The following is a 20748-nucleotide window of genomic DNA, read 5'->3' as shown; positions in this document are numbered from 1 at the left end:
ATTCTCGTCTAGTGCCGTGTGTTTCGCTACTTTAAGATTTGACTCAAACGTTTTTGTTGTTGCAATAACTCAACATCTTGTGTGAAACCTGGCTATGTATGTGTGAATAAAACTATCTAGTGATTATACATGTATCTGCTGCTGTTCTTGACTGAGTCATACCCAACATTAGCACCTCAAAAGGACCGCACCAGACACTTATCTGACAACTTCAATCATATTTACATTTCTGCAAGAGCCGAGTGCTCAGTCAACCAATTGTTGAAAAAAATATGTTTAAAAAATCCCTTATTTCACAAAGTTAGCTCTACAGTGTAGAAGTGTGTGTGGTTTCTTGAGGAATTTTCTATAGCTTTTCGACATCGACAATTTATTTTAAAGCAATGTTCACAAGTTACATAGCATTCAACTTTTTACAACAGTCAGGTTCTAGAAATGATAGCCGTGGTCGCCTAGAAAGAAATACATTGGCATAAAACGAGACTTATCTTTATCATGGTCTTGATTATGGCAGTTATTATTACAACTTAACATAATTATGGCTAAAACACCATTGAGCCCCGTATTCACACTCACTTTAAAATAGCTAAACACAAAATATCACTGATGACATGACAATCACCCCTAACACCTAAACCATCCTCTATCCTGAAAGTAAATATGTTGCCCGGTTACACCAGACAATGTTGCGCTCACCAGTTTCAGTTGTTCACACGGTTCAGTCTGGTTTAACCAGGCCAGACAACATGTAGAATCTGTGCTTCTTTCATCTCTAGTCAGGATACCAAACTAAATGCCCCCCCCCCCCCCCAAAAAAGCCTACGGAAGGTTTTCGTTACTTAACAAGGAATAGCTGTTGCATTATCACTAGAATATTATTACATCACGTTCTTAATACAATGTACAATTTGTGCTAATTTACAAGTTACAGCAAAACCTTAAGGACAACCGGACATACAGATGACACAACCGGTTAGAAATGAGTTTGTTGGAATGAGAAAGCGGTGCTTTAGGGGAGATACCACAGAGAGACTGACATTTTCCATTGATAGATGACAGACCGGTTGTAAAGCTCTTCTCGGTTTTAAATACGTGTAATTTCAATGAGAAAGCAGGATTTAAGCAAGTCAAGACTCTTGTGTTTTCTTTTCTCTTTGTTCTTCACTGGACATGACAGAACCACAAGGAATGTTGCAGAATCGAATCTGGGGCGTGTTACAGAATGTTGAAGATAGAAATTTCACAAATAGAGCTGACATGATTCCAGATGTGATGTTGAGATGCATGATGATGAACACACCCCTGGATACATCATGGTTGTGAGTGATTGGCTAGATAGGGTTATTGACAGGTGTGGTGACCAATCAGATTAGGAGTCATCCAGGGAGAAAACTGTGATTGACAAGATGGAGTGGTTGACAGGCCTGAGGACCAATAATATTTAGGAGTCGTCTAGAGAAAATGCCCGGTGTGTGTTGGGGAAACGCTGGGAGCTGAATTCTGGGTCATCTCTCACTCTCTCCTTGATGTCACTCCTCACCTGAAAAACAAAGGAGTCAAGGTTAGGGTTGGTCAGTCTCACATTGCCACGCTTTAAAGTCTCGTTCACCCTGCTGTTTCAGAGTGAATGTGAGCCCAACATGTTTTAGGTTTAGGCCCGGTTCATATACTTTTCAAATGCTTCTGTTGTTCTGCCCTTACTTTGAGGTTATTACTAATGTACAGTGCATTCGGAAAGTATTCAGACCCCTTGACTTTTCCACATTTTGTTACTTTACAGCCTTACTCTAAAATTGATTAAATAAACATTTTTCATCATCAATCTACACACAATATCCCATAATGACAAAGCAAAAACAGTTTTTTTGACATTTTTACAAATGTATTAACACTTTAAAACAGAAATACCTTATTTACATAGGTATTAAGACCCTTTGTTATGAGACTCGAGATTGAGCTCAGGTACATCCTGTTTCCATTGATCATCCTTGAGATGTTTCTACAACTTGATTGGAGTCCACCTGTGGTAAATTCAATTAATTGGACATGATTTGGAAAGGCACACACCTGTCTATATAAGGTCCCACAGTTGACAGTGCATGTCAGAGCAAAAACCAAGCCACGAGGTCAAAGGAATTGTCCGTAGAGCTCCGAGACAGGACTGTAATCGAGGCACAGATCTGGGGAAGGGTACCAAAAAATGTCTGCAGCATTGAAGGTCCCCAAGAACACAGTGTCCTCCATCATTCTTAAATGGAAGATGTTTGTAATCACCAAGACTCTTCCTAGAGCTGGCCGCCCGGCCAAACTGAGCAATTGGGTGAGAAGGGCCTTGGTCAGGGAGGTGACCAAGAACCCGATCGTCGCTGACAGAGCTCCAGAGTTCCTCTGTGGAGATGGAACCTGCCAGAAGGACAAACATCTCTGCAGCACTCCACCAATCAGGCCTTTATGGTAGAGTGGCCAGACGGAATCCACTCCTCAGTAACAGGCACATGACAGCCCACTTGGAGTTTGCCAAAAGGCACCTAAAGGACTCTCAGACCATGAGAAACAAGGTTTTCTGGTCTGATGAAACCAAGATTGAACTCTTTGGCCTGAATGCCAAGCGTCACATCTGGAGGAAAACTGGCACCATCCCTACGGTGAAGCATGGTGGTGGCAGCATCATGTTTTTTAGCAGCAGTGACTAGGAGACCAGTCAGGATCGAGGCAAAGATGAACAGAGAAAAGTACAGAGAGATCCTTGATGAAAACCTGCTCCAGAGTGCTCAGGACCTCAGACTGGAGCAAAGGTTCAACTTCCGACAGGACAACGACCCTAAGCACACAGCCAAGACGACGCTGGGGTGGCTTCGGGGCAAGTCTCTGAATGTCCTTGAGTTGCCCAGCCAGAGCCCGGACTTGAACCCGATCAAACATCTCTCGAGAGACCTGAAAATAGATGTGCAGCAACTCTCCCCATCCAACCTGACAGAGCTGGAGAGGATCTGCAGAGAAGAATGGGAGAAACTCCCCAAATACAGGTGTGCCAAGCTTGTAGCGTCATACCCAAGAAGGCTCGAGGCTGTAATCACTGTCAAAGGTGCTTCAAAAAAGTACTGAGTAAAGGGTCTGAATACTTCAGATTTTGCTTTGCCATTATGGGGTATTGTGTGTAGATTGATGAAGAAAAAAAACTAATTTAATACATTTTAGAATAAGGCTGTAACGTAAGAAAATGTGGAAAAAGTCAAGGGGTCTGAATACTTTCCGAATGCACTAAACATGTGATTGGATTTGGGAAGATGTTGCATCCTCCAGAAAGCAACACTGGCCAAAGTTTACCTGTTCTTGGTAGGCCTCCTGAAGCTCTGGCTCCTCTAGCTCTCCCTGGAGGCTGTCTGGGGTAGTGACAGGTCTGACTCCTGCAGCACGGGCCGCCCGGCTCACTGCCTCAGACAGGGACAGGTGAGGGCCTTCACCCTGGTGGGTCTGCGAGAGGGGGGTAACAACAGGTCAACACTAACCAGAGCTGTGTTCAGTAGGCACGAAACAGGAGAATAATATGTTTTGAAATTGGGAGGTATTACACAAAATTGTCCAATGATAAACGCTAAATCTCCTCTTCCGTATCAAAATGTTTGACTCTTACTTCCTATAGAAACACTGTTAGAATAACCAGGTATATAGACTACAGACTTTCTGTTGAGAATATTCCTTGGCCCAGTATTACTTAATGGGCATAGTGTCCTCATGACAAATAATTCTAATTTACAATGGCACATTAGGTTTCTAAGCAGATGGACAGCTCACCTTCCTCCTCTTGGCAGGCATCCCGTGGAGGTATGCATCAGACAGAGGGGGCTGAGCCTTCATCTTCCTCTGAGACAGCATGTCGTGTCTGATGATAGGAACCCACTCCTGATGAACCCAAACACACAGCTCAGTGGTTAAACAGGTGGGCCTGTAACCCAACAGTCACAATATCAAATCCCATGTCTGACTGGGGAATTCCAGGCATCCTAGAAGCCATCTCCTGTAATTGTGTCCTTGAGCAAGGCACTTAACCCCTAAACAATAAAGCATAGGTCCTATGTCCTTACTGGGGGCACTGCAGCTGCCCAGGGCTCCACGTCTCCTCCAGACTCCTCCCTTCCTCCTGCTGCCATGGCAACAGATCCTCTGGTCTCCGCTGACGATGCTCTCCGCGAGGGGGTGGTCACCCCGGGGGATGCTCCGACCTCCTGTGTGTTCCCTGATGAAGCCATGGCTTCCTCTGCTGTGGTGGCCGGGGCCGGGGACAGACCTTCATCCATCTAGAGATAGGGAGAGAGAGGAGAGGAGAGAGGAGAGGAGGTTAACTAAGGTCAGCTGTACTGTCTGAAGACAAAGATAACCATGTCCTCAAAACTGTCTAAACTTTGTGTTCCTTGCTGATTTCCTGGTATTACCAGATGTTTTTCTAGGCGAGCCCAAGCATGCAGTGTCCTTATAACCCTCAGATAACAACACCTGGAAAGACTGACCACACACACACACATACACACACACACACACCTCCACACTCTGTGTGTCTGTCTGCTGTCCAGCCTGTGCCCCAGGCTCTGCGCTCCGTGTGTGGATGACATAGTGCTGGATGTGGTCCTCAGTGACTGGGTTGTGCTCCAGGATGACATGGAGCCTCATGGTCATCATACTGGTCAGCCAGTTGACCAGGCTGGGGTTGACCTCTGCTGACATCCTCCTCTGTGGACATAGAGAGGAGAGAGAAAACATGTATAGATCTTTACATCATACACACCAAGCAGATATACCAGGACTCAACCCACAACCTACCAGATACAATTGGATTCCACTGATTCTTTCATTGACTAGTTTAGCAACTAGCTTGTACTGAAATGGGAAAATGTTGTTGACCGGCTATGGGTCCTGGGGACCGGGTTAGGAAACACTCAAGTCTATCAAATATTAGAGTGGATAGAGTAGTGGAGGAGTGTACTAACGATGCGGTGGTTGATGACTTGGGTGAGAGCTCTCTGTTCCCCTCGGAGACAGTAAAGGTTGAGAGCCAGACACTCAAACAGACCCTGGGTGCAGAGCAGCAGCAGGCGGGGGCCAAACGTTTGGTCTGCAGAAAGGTAGAGACACACAACACCAACAACACATTTACTGCTGCTGTTTGGTACTAGACTAGGGTTGACAGTAGTCCGGTGAACCAGTTTGGTAACAATGTGTAGGACCCAGTATAGAAAAGCTGTATTTTACACAAGGGGTTTGAGTGTTTTACCTGTGCAGCGTAGGATGTGCGTGGCCACGCGGGTGAACTGCTGTCTAAGGAAAGAGATGTTGGTTTGAATGATGTCCACTCCCTCTCTCACGGTCACTGTGGCCTGAGAGAGAGACAGGGTACAGTATTATTACAATATTATCAACATATAGTGACAATTTAATAGTTCGAGGGAGACTTACAAAGCTCTCCGTTATGTATTCCTCCAGATCATTGATGAGGTCCACAGATGCTGCCTGAAAACCCAAAACACAGCAGCTTCAGTTTCTAATCTTTTGAGGTGAGATGCCACAAACACTGGCCTTAATAAAGTTCACTGCAAATGGAGAGGATACTGTGCCAATGTCATGCTTCTCATCAAAACAGCAGCTGGCAGTAGAGCAGAGATACTCACGTTGATATTGGCGTCAGTAGGCTCTCGACCCTGCAGGTAGTGCTGGTTGAAGAATTCAGTGAGCTGGGGCTGGATCCGGCTGATTGGCTGGGCGTTACCATGAAGTAACAACACCATGTCCACCATGGAGAAACTGTGACACACCAGGGACAACAGGTCCCCAAAGAACCCTGCAGAGAGATGAGGTCAAAGAATATGTTCAGCAAAAACTAAGACACTTTGGTCTTCTTTCACTTTTCTAAGAACGCTATCACAGGTGTAGACTTATACAAAACATATATATTTTTTTTACATTTACAGTCGGAAGTTTACATACACCTTAGCCAAACACACTTAAACTCAGTTTTTCACAATTCCTGACATTTAATCCCAGTAAAAATTCCCTGTTTTAGGTCAGTTAGGATCACCACTTTATTAAAAGAATGTGAAATGTCAGAATAATAGTAGAGAGAATGATTTATTTCAGCTTTTATTTCTTTCATCACATTCCCAGTGGGTCAGAAGTTTACATACACTCAATTAGTATTTGGTAGCATTGCTTTTAAATTGTTTAACTTTGGTCAAACATTTCAGGTAGCCTTCCACAAGCTTCCCACAATAAGTTGGGTGAATTTTGGCCCATTCCTCCTGACAGAGCTGGTGTAACTGAGTCAGGTTTGTAGGCCTCCTTGCTCACACACGCTTTTTCAGTTCTGCCCACATATTTTCTATAGGATTGAGGTCAGGGCTTTATGATGGCCACTCCAATACCTTGACTTTGTTGTCCTTAAGCCATTTTGCCACAGCTTTGGAAGTATGCTTGGGGTCATTGTCCATTTCGAAGACCCATTTGCGACCAAGCTTTAACTTCATGACTGATGTCTTGAGATGTTGCTTCAATATAGCCACATAATTTTCCTCCATTTACATTTACATTTTAGTCATTTAGCAGACGCTCTTATCCAGAGCGACTTACAGTAGTGAATGCATACATTTCATTTCATGCATTTCTTATTTTTTGGTACTGGCCCCCCGTGGGAATCGAACCCACAACCCTGGCGTTGCACACACCATGCTGGCATTGCAAACACCATGCTCTACCAACTGAGCCACAGGGATGCCATCTATTTTGTGAAGTGCACCAGTCTCTCCTGCAGCAAAGCACCCCCACAACATGATGCAGCCACCCCCGTGCTTCACGGTTGGGATGGTGTTCTTCGGCTTGCAAGCCTCCCCCTTTTTCCTCCAAACATAACAACGGTCATTATGGCCAAACAGTTCTATTTTTGTTTCATCAGACCAGAGGGCATTTCTCCAAAAAGTACAATCTTGTCATGTCCTGACCAGTAATAGGGGTTATTTGTTATTGTAGTTTGGTCAGGACGTGGCAGAGGGTATTTGTTTTATGTGGTTCGGGGTGGTGGTTTGTTTAGAAGGGTGTTTGATTTATTATTTCTGGGTTATGTTCTATGTTTTGGTATTTCTATGTTCTTTCTAGTTTAGTATTTCTATGTTTAGGTATTGGGTGTTGGACTCTCAATTGGAGGCAGGTGTTTTCTAGTTGCCTCTGATTGAGAGTCCTATAATTAGGTATGTGTTTGTAGTTTGTGGGAGATTGTGCTAGGAATAGCTTTTATGCCTTACCGGCCTGTTACTCGTCATTGTGTTTTGTGTACGTGTTTATTTTGGTTTTTCCTTCTTTGCCAATTTAATAAAAGAAGATGAGTGCACATAACCCTGCTGCGTTTTGGTCCGACAATGATTTTTCTTTATCATCTGACGAAGAAGATTGTGACAGATCTTTGTCCCCATGTGCAGTTGCAAACCGTAGTCTGGCTTTTTTATGCCGGTTTTGGAGCACTTCCTTGCTGAGTGGCCTTTCAGGTTATGTCGATATAGGACTCATTTTACTGTGGATATAGATACTTTGTACCTGTTTCCTCCAGCATCTTCACAAGGTCCTTTGCTGTTGTTCTGGGATTGATTTGCACTTATCGCACCAAATAACGTTCATCTCTAGGAGACAGAACGCGTCTCATTCCTGAGCGGTATGACGGCTGCGTGGTCCCATGGTGTTTATACTAGCGTACTATTGTTTGTACAGATGAACGTGGTACCTTCAGGCATTTGGAAATTGCTCCCAAGGATGAACCAGACTTGTGGAGGTCTACAAAAAAAATTCTGAGGTCTTGGCTGATTTCTTTTGATTTTCCCATGATGTCAAGCAAAGAGGCACTGAGTTTGAAGGTAGGCCTTGAAATACATCCACAGGTACACTTCCAATTGACTCAAATGATGTCAATTAGCCTATCAGAAGCTTCTAAAGCCATGACATCATTTTATGGAATTTTCCAAGCTGTTTAAAGGCACAGTCAACTTAGTGTGTGTAAACTTCTGACCCGCTGGAATTGTGATACAGTGAATTCTAAGTGAAATAATCTGTCTGTAAACAACTGTTGGAAAAATTACTTGTGTCATGCACAAAGTAGATGTCCTAACCGACTTGCCAAAACTATAGTTTGTTAACCAGGCATTTGTGGAGTGTTTGAAAAACAAGTTTTAATGACTCCAACCTAAGTGTATGTAAACTTCCGACATCAACTGTATATTCTAGTCATTTGGCAGCCGATTTTAACCAGAGACACTTACCTATTTAAGTTGAATGCTCATATTGTAAGGAAACCACATATCCCCATTATTACAAGTAAATCCGTCTAAATAGGCGCTATCTTTTTGGTGGTAGTAAGAAAAGACAAGTGTGTGTATGAGTGCAAGAAAGACAAGTACAACAGTTAAGTGTTGTCAGTGACTCACCGACAGCGTCCCCAGATCCAGGTGTGAAAAGGTTGGTGGTCTGAGACAATCTCTGGATGAACTGAGCGATGCTCTCCCCGTTCCCCTGCGGAGCCCCCAGAGACCCCATCATGGTGGAGAGGACCCCCTGGACAATACCTGTAAACAGCTCCGGGCTCAGTGATGGATCCCCTCCACCCCCAGGGGCCGCCTGGGGAGGGGGGGTAGGGGTGCCTTGGCCAGGGGGAGGCTCCTGGCCAGGTGGGGGTACGGGTGAGGGTCGGGAGAAGATGGGTTGGTTAGCCTAGAAATGGGAGAGGAACTATTGGGTAACTACTGGGTGACACTTTGTTGCACAGTCATCTAGTTGTCTAGAGTTTACTTCTACTAATTGCGACTACTTCAACTAATGACCACAACTTCGACTTCTACTAATGACGACAGCTTTGACTAATTACAACAACTTCTACTAATTACAACTTCTACTAATGATGACAGCTTTGACTAATTCAGACTTCTATACATTTCGCCGACTTCCGACAACTCCGACAAATTCAGCCAACTTCGGCCTAATTGCTGAGGCTCCGACTTCTACTAATTAGGACTACTTTAATTACAACTACTACTAATTAGGACTACTTCAATTTCTATTACAGCGTGATAACAGAGTAATTACATAATTATTACCTAAGAGTTACTTTTCAGTCACATTGATTATAAGAGTTACCAATATGGTTCAATAATTTCCTCTCTCACCTGGATGAAGTCTGACATTCCCTGGAAGAACCCTGGGACTCCAGGTACGGTCACAGTGATGTGTGGGTTAGCTCCAGAACCAGAGGCTCCTGGCCCACTAGCTCCACCCAGCAGGGAGCCCAGGAGTTGGGCTAGGTTGGCCTCGGCGACCCCCTCCGGTGGCTGGCCCATGGAAGTGGTGTTGGTGGTGTGGGTGGTGGTCTGGCCAGATGTGTTCGCCCCACAGGAGGCGTGGGGAGGGACGGGATTGGAGGAGGAGAAGGAGGAGGAGGCAGAAGAGGATGAAGAGGAGGAGGTAGAGAAAGAGAAGGAGTGGGAGGCTGAGGAAGAGCTGGTGGATGTCTGGTCACCTGGAGGAACTGGGAAAAAGAAGACTTCTGAGTTGTTGCCCATTTTCTTTGAACACTACAAAATAAAACCTATCATTCACCCAATATAATAATCAATAAATCAACCAATCAATCACTCACCTTGCTGTCCAGGCATCTGTTGTCCAGGCATCTGTTGTCCAGGCATCTGTTGTCCAGGCATCTGTTGTCCAGGCATCAGTAGCTGTCCAACCAGACCACTGATCATCTGAGTTAGGGGAGAGGAAGCCAGAGGTGTGCCCTGGAAGAAGAGAAGAAATGGATGAAGAGATCAGTTGATTGGTTGAATCAGGTGTGTTAGAGCAGGGCCGGAACAAAAGTCTGCAAAACCAGTAGCTCTCCAGGAGGATTGGCCACCCCTGTCAAAGTACAACAGCACAAGGACATAAGAGACCAAACTCGTTCCTCACAGACTTCTCTCCTCACCTGAAGGTTCTGTTGCCCGCCAGCAGGGGGCACTGAAGCCCTGAGGTTGATGGTGGTGCCCCTGGTGCCCACAGGCTGGGGGATGTGGGGGGAGAAGGAGGGGTGCGTGATCACCACCCTGGCTCCAGGGGGCAGAGGCCCGTGAGGGTGAGGGGGGGCAGAGGGGTCAGAGCTGGGGCTGGTCCTGGGGACGCCTGCTCCTGGTTGCCCGGGTTGACCTGTGGCAGCAGCGTTTGCCATGGCAGCAGCCTGCTGAGAGATCTGGTGAACGATGGCCTGCATGAACTCTGGAGGAAGGCCTGCGATTTGGACTGGAGTAGCACCTTCAGATTGAGAGAGTACAGAGATAAATAGTTGATATAACGGTCAGCAACATCCTAGGGACTGGTGGTTCAGAGACTGTGGTATAGGGGTCTGGTGTATATACCATAACGAACATAGTGTGATGTAGGAGTCAAAAGCACTCACCAGGCTGTCCAGTACCCATAGGGATCTGTTGTCCTTGGACCTGAGGGCCGCTGCCAGATTCTAAGAGAGACCAACCAGGGAGAAGACATTACCTTACAACTCTGAATATGTATACTGGGTATGCAAGTTTTTGCTACATTCCAGCTCTCCTCAGACACACCTATACGTTTCCTATAGGAGATCAACAATGACTACGGTCTCTCTCGGTTTGGAATGATTATCTAATGTACTGATTATTTGGTACGCATGAAAGACAGTTAGGGCATGACAACTCCAAGATGAGCCAAGAGCAAGAGAGAGAGAAAATAACAAAGGTGTCCCCTCCCTCACCATCCAGGTTCATCTGCATCATTACCACAGGCTCCATGGTCTGGTGGGTGATTCTGATCACATGCGGAGGCCCCTGGCCCTGAATTGGCTGCTGATTGGCTGCGTTGGGCTGTGGAAGCGGGGCCTGGCCCTCTGATTGGCCAGGAGCCTGAGAGGGTTGGGCCCAGCCCTCGGCTGCATGCCTCCCATTGGACGTCATGGTCACTGTGGTTCCCAAATTTCCGAGGTTCCCCAGGTTTCCTAAGTTTCCAAGGTTTATCTGAAGACACAAGTCAAGTTAGTAACGTCCCAAGAAAATGGTGCGCATGTACAAAGTTACATTTGAAAAGACCTACAGCTAAATGCTGGTAAAAGGTATGAATGGCTGGTGATTTGAATCCACCAACCAGTGAGGTTTAGTTTTAGAACCTGGTGCTAAAATGACTGAGAGTATATGTGGAAGAATCTCTCCACACAGTGACCTACCGGAATGGGGGTGTGGTGTGGCATTCCACCCTGCAGCAGGACGGGGGAGCCGTAGTGGGACATGGGCCGAACCACGTGGAGGTGACGGGGGGGAGGAGTGGCCAGGTTACAACGTAGGTCACTAAGGGCAACCAGGGTGTTGCCAAGGAGACGTAGAGACTCCCCGACCAGGTTGAGAACGTGCTGGTCTTCTTCTCTTTCCTGGATCTGTGAAGACAGATGAACAAAGTGGCGATTGATTCACATGTGGTTTATTCAAGTCTGTTTGGGGCTCCATTTTACTCATGCAAAGCAGCACTGTGACTGACCTATTCAAAAAGACTAAACTCTGCGGCGCAGTTTATGTTGTAACTTTTCTTCTCATGGACACCATTGAAGTTAAAGGAGGAATATGTAACAGGAGTGTGATAATGTGTTGCACAGGTTGAATAGGTAGTCGCTGTGCAACTGAATATAATGGAGTCGTAGTGTTTACGTTGTTGTTGTAGTCTGCTGAAGTGGCAGCCCCAAGGATGGAGTGAGTTCTCTCTATGAAGGGACGAAGCCTCTCCTCCACCCTCCTCACCTCTGACAACACCTCCACTAGCGCTGCTGGGCTGGGGTGGCTGGGGAGGGAGTAGAGGAAGCAGAGAGAGAGAGAGAGAGAGAGAGAGAGAAAGAGGTGTGTGTTCAGTAGGCATGAAACAGGAGAATGCGTTTTGATTCTATTTGAAACACTACGCGGTGCCCTCCTGAGCACTTACTTGGGCCCGGGGTGGGGTGGTCCCTCTGTCTGGCTGGAGGAGGTGGGAGGGGGAGGTGGTGGAGCAGGAGGGGAGGTGTCCATAGGCTGGGATGCTCCTGCAGTGGCAGCTGTAGCGGAAGAGGATGAGGAGGAGGAAGAGGAGGAGGTGGACTGAGATGTCTCCGGCTCGGCTTGAGATGGAACACCACTGGGCTGTCCCTGCAAACACAAACATGTTGTCTAAAAGGTAAATTAGGCACTGAAAATAGATTCCTGTATAGTATAGAATAATAGCATAGCATAACATAGCATAGTATGCGAGTTGTTACTGTACCTCCAGTCTGTGGATCAGAGACTGGGTATCCCTTAGCAAGTTCTCAGCCAATTGCAGCCTCATCCTGGGCTCGCTCTGCACTGATTGGTCAACGTTGATATGCACATCCACTGAACCGTTGCTCTACAAACAAGACAGATCATAAACATACCCTAATAGCAATGTAATAGACAGATCATAAACATACCCTAATGGTAATGTAATAGACAGATCATAAACATACCCTAATAGTAATGTAATAGACATATAATAGACATATATCTATGTGTATACATATTCCTTGATTTTGAAAGAGAAGCAATTTTTTTTGTCCATTTAAATAACATCAAATTGATCAGAAATACAGTGTAGACATTGTTAATGTTGTAAATGACTATTGTAGCTGGAAACGGCTGATTTTTAATGGAATATCTACATAGGCGTACAGAGGCCCATTATCAGCAGCCATCACTCCTGTGTTCCAATGGCATGTTGTGTTAGCTAATCCAAGTTTATCATTTTAAAAGGCTAATAGATCATTGGAAAACCCTTTTGCAATTATGTTAACACAGTTGAAAACTTTTGTTCTGATTAAAGAAGCAATAAAACTGGCCTTCTTTAGACTAGTTCAGCATCTGGAGCATCAGCATTTGTGTGTTCTATCACAGGCTCAAAATGGCCAGAAACAAATAACTTTCTTCTGAAACTCGTCAGTCTATTCTTGTTCTGAGAAATGAAGGCTATTCCATGCGAGAAATTGCCAAGAAACTGAAGATCTCGTACAACGCTGTGTACTACTCCTTCCTACTCCTCTTTCTATTCTGGTTAGAGCCCGTTTGTGCTGTTCTGTGAAGGGAGTAGTATACAGCGTTGTATGAGATCTTCAGTTACTTGGCAAATTCTCACATGGAATACCCTTCATTTCATCAGGCCAGAGAATCTTGTTTCTCATGGTGTGAGAGTCCTTTAGGTGCCCTTTGGCAAACTCCAAGCGGGCTGTCAAGTGCCTTTTACTGAGGAGAGGCTTCCATTTGGCCACTCTACCACAAAGGCCTGATTGGTGGAGTGCTGCAGAGATGGTTGTCCTTCTGGAAGGTTCTCCTATCTCCACAGAGGAACTCTGGAGCTCTGTCAGAGTGACCATCGGGTTCTTGGTCACCTCCCTGACCAAGGCCCTTCTCCCCCGATTGCTCAGTTTGGCCGGGTTCCAAACTTCTTGGTGGTTCCAAACTTCTTCCATTTTAGAATGATGGAGGCCACTGTGTTCTTGGGGACCTTCAATGCTGCAGACATTTTTTGGTAGCCTTCCCCAGATCTGTGCCTTGACACAATCCTGTCTCGGAGCTCTACGGACAATTCCTTTGACCTCGTGGCTTGGTTTTTGCTCTGACATGTACTGTCAACTGTGGGACCTTATATAAACAGGTGTGTGTCTTTCCAAATCATGTCCAATTAATTGAATTTACCACAGGTGAACCGCAATCAAGATGTAGAAACATCTCAAGGATGATCAATGGAAACAGGATGTACCTGAGCTCAATCTCGAGTCTCATAACAAAGGGTCTGAATACTTATGTAAATAAGGTATTTCTGTTTTAAAGTGTTAATACATTTGTAAAAATGTCAAAAAAACTGTTTTTGCTTTGTCATTATGGGATATTGTGTGTAGATTGATGATGAAAATGTTTTATTTAATCAATTTTAGAGTAAGAGTTTTAGAGTAAGAGTTTAATTTCGAGTCTCATAGCAAAGGGTCTGAATACTTACGTTAATAAGGTATCTGTTTTTTAGGTTTAATACATTTGCAAACGTTTCTAAAAAACTGTTTTCGCGTCGTCGTTATGGGGTATTGTGCGTAGATTGCTGATGATTTTTATTTATTTAATCCATTTTAGAATAAGGCTGTAACGTAACAAAATGTGGAAAGATTCAAGGGGTCTGAATACTTTCCGAAGGCGCTGTATATGACAGTAATAAGGAAGACTGACTCGAGTGCTGGTGCTGACTCTGGTATTCCTTCCTGCTTCTCCCACTCCTGCCATCATCTGCTGCACTTGCATCTTCCAAGGAAACCACAGTTATTACACTTGTATTACTTCATTGTTAATACACTCGATGTTCAACAAATCCTACAGACACATTTGGTACCGATTAAAACTGTTTGATTCAATACATTTTTTGGTGCTCAATATTTTTTCTGAATAAAGACTATGAAACAGCTGCACAGTGCACACCAACACACAACCTTGACTCACCTGTATCTGCTGAGGGTCCATGATGTTGACGGGCAGGTTAAAGGTTCCCAGCATGACGTAGCTGTTCCCGTTGCGGTCCTGGGGGCCTCCCTGGGAGGAGGTGGTGGCACCTCCCTCTGTTCCCCCTGAGGACACTCCTCCTCCCCCACCGCCAGACTGGGAGGTCTGAGGAGGAGCACGCTCCACCAGGTGGATCACCTTACCAGCCACATCTGAGAGGAGGCCATAGGAGGAGAGAATGAGAGTGGAGGAGAGAGAATGAGAGTGGAGGACAGAGGAGAGAGAAGGAGAGAGGACAGAGGAGAGAGAAGGAGAGAGGACAGAGGAGAGAGAAGGAGAGAGGACAGAGAATAAGAGTAGAGGATGACAGGAGGACAGAGAAGCAGAGTGGAGGACAGAGAAGCAGAGTGGAGGCCAGAGAAGCAGAGTGGAGGACAGAGAAGCAGAGTGGAGGACAGAGAAGCAGAGTGGAGGACAGAGAAGCAGAGAGGAGGACAGAGAAGCGGAGAGGAGGGCAGAGAAGAAGAGAGGAGGGCAGAGAAGAAGAGAGGAGAAAAGACGGGGAGAGAAGAGAAGTCCGGGGGTTACTGGAGCAAGGTGCTCTCATGTACATTCTCAATAACACAAGATGTCCAGCAATGTTAACTGTTTAGCTGCTTTACAACAGTGCAGAGACTATGTATGTAGTATATTACTTACTGTGTCCTTTGAATAGAATAGTTGCTGGCTTTTTTACTCACTGTATTCGTTCAGTGTCCTCTCATCCTGCAGCACTCTGCCCTGGTAGATTAGTCTCTGCTTGTCCACTGGGATCTCCACTGATGCAGCTATGTGTTCTTTGAACTCCTTCACTGTCAACTGAGGGAGAGGTTGAACGCTCACTACATTGCTAGTACAGAGCTGAATAAATATATTTCCCACTCATAAGTGTACAATACATAGGCCACATAGGAGTAGCCTGGAATCTAAACTGATATGTTCCGTTTGATTTCAGATTAAGACCGAAGCAGACAACAACAACAACAGGAAGTCACAGCCTACCTCCCTGCGGACAGTGTAGCTCCTGCTCTGGGAGTCCAGGGTCTTCACAGTGACCTCTATGGTGTTTGCTGACTCCTCCATGGTTTCTCTGCTCGAGCACAGAGAAATACAGTCAGCAAATGTATTTTCTCCCAGAAAATGTTCACCCATGAAGACAAATGGGGTGTATTCATTACGGAAAACGTTTAAGAAGCATTTCGCTACACCCGCAATAACATCTGCTAAATCCGCAATAACATCTGCTAAATATGTGTATGTGATTAATACAATTTGATTTGCCCCGCCCGCCACAAAGTCGATTGGTACCCAGATCGTTAATAGTACTGTACCATAGTACGGTACCTGTTTTGGGTAATTTCACTTGAATCAGGGTTGTTGTTAGCTTGCTAGCCAGCTATCATAGCTGGCTAATCCAAATGGAATTATCAGGAAGCCAGCTAACCTCCCAGAGGAACTTCTTTGTCTTCGTTCAATGTCAAAGCACGGCAATTCCGTTACTTTCTCTGCATCCAACGGAATACACGGTAGGTGAAATTGCAATGGTATTACATGAGCAAATAGGTACTTTGTCTATTCTTCAAATATTTAAAGTTCATATTCCGTTCAATAGTTGCTAAAAAAAAGTGCGACACCACCTATTCGGGCAAGGACCCATATGACGCACAAAATGCGAGTGTCCATTTTAAATGCCTGTTTGTTTTAGTATGAGTCTGAGTGTGAGAGAAGAGTGTAATAACTGACTACAGTTAAACTAAATTGACCAATTATCAGTTTACCGATGCAGTTTGACTGTGTGTCTAATGTACTCTACTGTATGCTCTCCCTCCTAATGTTCTTTCTATCTCTCCAAGACCCTTACTTCCTTCCTCTGGCCCTTGGGAATTAGATTTGGAGCAGTGTTCCCTCTATTCATCCCTCACTCCTTCACCTCTTTCTCATCCCAGCTTGAGCTTAATCCTGCCTATTTTTAGCTGAAGCCAGGATGGTTGGTGTGTGTTAATGGGCACAGTGTTAACCTTACCTTCATGACACAATGTTCAGCTTGTGTAAAGAGGGTGTGAGAGGAGAGGGAACACAAGAGGCCATATGCACTGATTGGAAATAACTGGACAGTTGAGAACAAATTCCACAGACATTGCTTTCACCTTTCCTGTGTTCTGAAATTAGCCCAGATGTAGGGTGGTTGGCGGGGAGTGAAAGTCACCATTAACTACAGAGATGGATATATACACACACTTAACATTTTTTTCTTCCAATCATCCTTGCCAAAGGCATAGAATAGTCACCATCTAATAAACTGAATATCTATGTATTTCCACAGCTTCCACTAGTGGCAATAAAGAATAACGCCGCAGCTGTAGAAATGTCATGATTTAATTCAACATAAAAGGCAGGGATGAGCACTGCATAGGTATTCATAATTTACAATTCACTTTCTTACAAAATGAATATTCAAACATTCAAAGATGTAGATACCACAAATGTACAGCATACAAAAGGTGTCAATTTAAAGTCAAACGGCAGAGTATTCCCAAAACAAAACCAACCAGCACAAAAAGCCAGAACAGATTGATGGTTTATCATAAAGTCAGAACTAATCCCAGATCAGTTTGATGATGGCCCCCTGCATAACGGTTAATGTTAGGATTTCAGCAGGGTGGGCTTTCAGCAGGGTGGGCTTTCAGCAGGGTGGGCTTTCAGCAGGGTGGGCTGGTCCTATATATTTGTGTAAGGTCAACTTCATTCCAGAGTGATATGAGAAAGGCAATAAAACATGTTTTTTTTAAAAAGAGGTAAACATCTGAATGTGTCCCCCAATGGCATCCTGTTCCCCATATAGTGCACTACTTTTGACCAGAGCCAAATGTGCACTCTTTAGGGAATAGGGTGCCATTTGAGTTGGAACCCAACTCTTGTTCTCTGTTCATTCCAATAAGAAAAGAGAAAACAACAAAATGTTCATCTTTGAGACCCCAGTGTTTATGCCTATGAAAATAAACACACTTAAGCTGTGGGATGTTTCACTCAAGCAACATTAAAACAACCATTAACATGTTTAAAACTATTTAAAAGGCAACAAGGAGCTCAATGTGAACGTGGTTTAAAAATAAGAAGTCTATGTTTGGTCCCATATTCACCCATGTTAACAGTTTGTCTTGTGAGTTGCTATGGTCTGCAAGGCAGTGAGATGCTTAGTTTCAGCTCGATCCAATTGATCTCCGTCAGTCTCGTTATGAACAGCAGTGATTAAGCTCAGCTCAGTTTGGTGCTTAATCACCTGATAAAAGGAATCTTGAAAAGAAATATGAATCATCTTACCAGAGTGTGCATTTCATTGTCATTATGATAAAAAGGAAAGATAAATAAATACCTATACTGTACATAACAGAAAAGTAAAACCCTTTTGAAAATAAATAGCCAAAGTGTTTGATGAACTCAGAAGACCTTCAGAGGTGTCCAGGTCCTTTAACTCATGTTGGAAAGTCAGAAAGCATACAAAGTCCTTGAAAACAGTAGCAGACAAAACCAGAGATGGGAGTATTGGTGTGAGATGGTGTCCGGAGGAACAGATTGTCTCCACCCTCCATCATATTCTCTCACTAACCAAATCTCTCCCTCAACATACCAAACCCATCTTTCCCTCCATCTCTCCCTTTCACAGTCTCAATCTCTTTCCACATAATAGTTTCTTACTTCTCTCTCTCTCCCTCTGTCTATCCACCCCTTCTTATCTCAATATATCCTATCCCTCGCTCCCTCCCTCCTCCTCCTCTCTGGTAGAACATACGGGCCACAGTAACATAGAAGATATAGTAACTGTAGAAGACAGATTTGTTTGATAGAGGCCCAGGACCTCCCGATCGTCCTTCTATCCCGCCATCTTTTCCCTCCTCCCTCCTCCTCTCTCTGTGATTGGCAGTAGATAGATCCATTTGAGTCAGTCTTCTTTCCTCTTTTGTCCAGGGAGGCTGCAGGTCTGCTCCTCCATGTCGTAATGGTCCACACTGAAGCCGTTGACCAGGGGGGCTGTGTGGGGGGTAGAGGGGGTTGTCCTGGAGGAGAGGAGGTACTCCTGAGCAAAGTCTGGGTGCTGCTCTACGAACCGACAGAAGTCATCTACAGACGGATATAGAGAGAGGGAAGGACAGAGCGAAAGAGAGATTGTAATTACAGCGTTGGCCGTGGTCCCGTTAGTTGGACGCTCTTAACCACAGTGATTTACAGTTAGTGCATTCAACTTAAAGTAGCTAGGTGAAACAACCACATATCACAATCATAGCAAGTAACATTTTTCCTCAATAAAGCAACTATCAGCAAAGTCAATGCTAGTAAGAAAAGACGAGTGAGAGCGTTAGAGCAAGAAAGGGCGTTAGTGTGTGATATCACCGTGTGTGATCTTCCCCGCGTCAAGTGTGTCGATCGCTGAGAACAACTCTGTGACGTCAACCTCCGCTACTCCCAACGCCGTTCTCAAAATGGACGCCAGATCCTTTTCCACGATCGCCCTGTCCTCCTTCGCCTCGTACATCTGACCAGGGTCAGGACATAGGACAGTTATAACGTTTTATATAGCAGACGTTTTATATATTGTCTAGGTATTTCTATTATAAATGCCTTATAAGAGCAGACAAAGATATTATAATGGTTTCAAAGAGCAGACATTGGGTTCTTATAGTGCTTCAGAGGAACTGTTATAAAGCTTCATTGCCTGTCACTCACCCCAAAGGCCAGCCTGAGGGTGTCCATGGCTTTCGAGGGTTGACACGCCACAGACAGGGCTATCACATACTCCCTGATGTCGATCTGACCATCTCCATGCTTCAGAGAGGGAGAGAGAGGGAGAGAGGGAGTAAGGGAGAGAGAGGGTAAGAGAGAGAGAGAGAGAGAGTAAGAGAGAGAGAGGGAGTAAGGGGAGAGAGAGGGAGTAAGGGAGAGAGAGGGAGAGAGAGAGAGAGAGAGAGTAAGAGAGAGAGAGAGAGAGAGTAGAGAGAGAGAGAGAGAGAGAGAGAGGGAGAGTGAGAAGGAGTAAGGGAGAGAGAAGGAGTAAGGGAGAGAGAGGGAGTGAGAAGGAGTAAGGGAGAGAGGGAGAGGGAGAGAGAAGGAGTAAGGGAGGGAGAGGGGAGAGAAGGAGTAAGGGAGAGAGAGGGAGAGAGAGGGAGTAAGGGAGAGAGAGAGGGAGTAAGGGAGAGAGAGAGAGGGAGAGAGGGAGTAAGGGAGAGAGAGGGAGTAAGGGAGAGAGAGGGAGAGAGGGAGTAAGAGAGAGAGGGAGAGAGGGAGAGAGAGGGAGTAAGGGAGAGAGAGGGAGAGAGAGGGAGTAAGGGAGAGAGCAAGAAAAGAACACTAATGGTTATTTATTTCTCCTAATTTGATTGATTGACTGAATAAAATCAGTGTGTTGGACACTATGTGAGTTATACACTGTGTGTTAGATACCTACCTGGTTGAAGAGGCTGTGTAACTCTGTGAGCATGTCTGTCACAGGTAGGTCGAGGTAATGAGCAAAGTCCCCCAATCCCAGTCTGTATCCCCAAAGTTTCCTGGCTTTGCTAGCCTGCTGCTCTAACACTGTATCTGTCGTCCCCGCTCTCAGCCTGCACATAGAAAATACATGGTTAAGAAATACATTTCCTACTGTCCAGGCTTGTGGCTAGAAGCTTGGTTTTGTCCATTTAATGCAGCGGTATTCAAAGTCTGGGCGCAAGTATTGCAGTGGGGTCACCAAATTAAATATATATATAAAAATTGGGAACCAGTACAGATTATTTTATGGGACAATATACAAACTTTATTGATAAATAATTTGAAATTTGATTGAGTAAATGTATGTATTGGTTGTCTTAATGTTGATAGGAGAGATGAGAATGTAATGAATTGAAGGTTATTTGTTGCTGTGAAAATAAAAATGTACCGGTTTTAAGGATGTGTCATTAGATTTGGGGTGGGAAGAATTTCTGGCGCCAAAAATGGGGTCCCCGCTGAAAAAGTTTGAAAACCACAGATTTAAATGGAAAAATCAAGTACATCTCAAATAATTTGAAATACTATACTTTCTAGTATCTGAATCTATTCAACATATTCCTTTGACATAGATCTGCCATTTTCCTTAGTACTATTTCCCAGTATTATCAGTAAACCCAGTAGTATTTCCTAGTAAACCCACTAGCAT

At 44.8% G+C, this 20748-nt stretch overlaps 2 protein-coding genes across 6 annotated transcripts in view; both read right to left on the bottom strand.

The window, feature by feature from the left end:
* Positions 1–353: 353 nt before the first annotated feature.
* On the bottom strand, positions 354–16311 carry bag6l (BCL2 associated athanogene 6, like). 4 transcript variants are annotated; one of them, XM_029735050.1, is made up of 24 exons: positions 15911–16311; positions 15582–15669; positions 15281–15398; positions 14541–14752; positions 14274–14345; positions 12307–12429; positions 11992–12191; positions 11724–11853; positions 11249–11455; positions 10784–11042; positions 10454–10513; positions 9986–10308; positions 9662–9800; positions 9192–9550; positions 8457–8739; positions 5664–5833; positions 5452–5505; positions 5270–5372; positions 4986–5110; positions 4540–4728; positions 4086–4298; positions 3796–3903; positions 3328–3474; positions 354–1540 (listed from the first exon to the last, which is right to left on the bottom strand). In XM_029735050.1, the coding sequence occupies exons 2-24, from the start codon at positions 15660–15662 to the stop codon at positions 1442–1444; spliced, it is 3774 nt and encodes a 1257-aa protein (XP_029590910.1). In that variant the 5' UTR covers positions 15663–15669; positions 15911–16311; the 3' UTR covers positions 354–1441. The 4 variants fall into 4 exon arrangements, with proteins under 4 accessions (XP_029590910.1, XP_029590909.1, XP_029590912.1 ...); XM_029735049.1 differs by having other exon boundaries at positions 15924–16311; XM_029735052.1 differs by having other exon boundaries at positions 8457–8688; positions 15924–16311.
* A 626-nt stretch (positions 16312–16937) lies between these two features.
* The window catches only part of LOC115175643 (lysophosphatidylcholine acyltransferase 1), a 36153-nt gene continuing 32342 nt past the window's right edge, over positions 16938–20748 (bottom strand). For both annotated transcript variants that reach the window (XM_029735047.1, XM_029735048.1), the window contains 4 exons: positions 20020–20173; positions 19302–19400; positions 18969–19110; positions 16938–18698 (listed from right to left, as the gene is read on the bottom strand). In XM_029735047.1, coding sequence (XP_029590907.1) covers positions 18520–18698; positions 18969–19110; positions 19302–19400; positions 20020–20173 — 574 coding nt within the window. In that variant the 3' untranslated portion in view covers positions 16938–18519. The remainder of the gene's footprint in view (positions 18699–18968; positions 19111–19301; positions 19401–20019; positions 20174–20748) is intronic.

This window comes from Salmo trutta, chromosome 36, assembly GCF_901001165.1.
Source record: "Salmo trutta chromosome 36, fSalTru1.1, whole genome shotgun sequence".
Classification (NCBI taxonomy): Eukaryota; Metazoa; Chordata; class Actinopteri; order Salmoniformes; family Salmonidae; genus Salmo; species Salmo trutta.
This window is presented reverse-complemented; position numbering and strand designations above follow the sequence as displayed.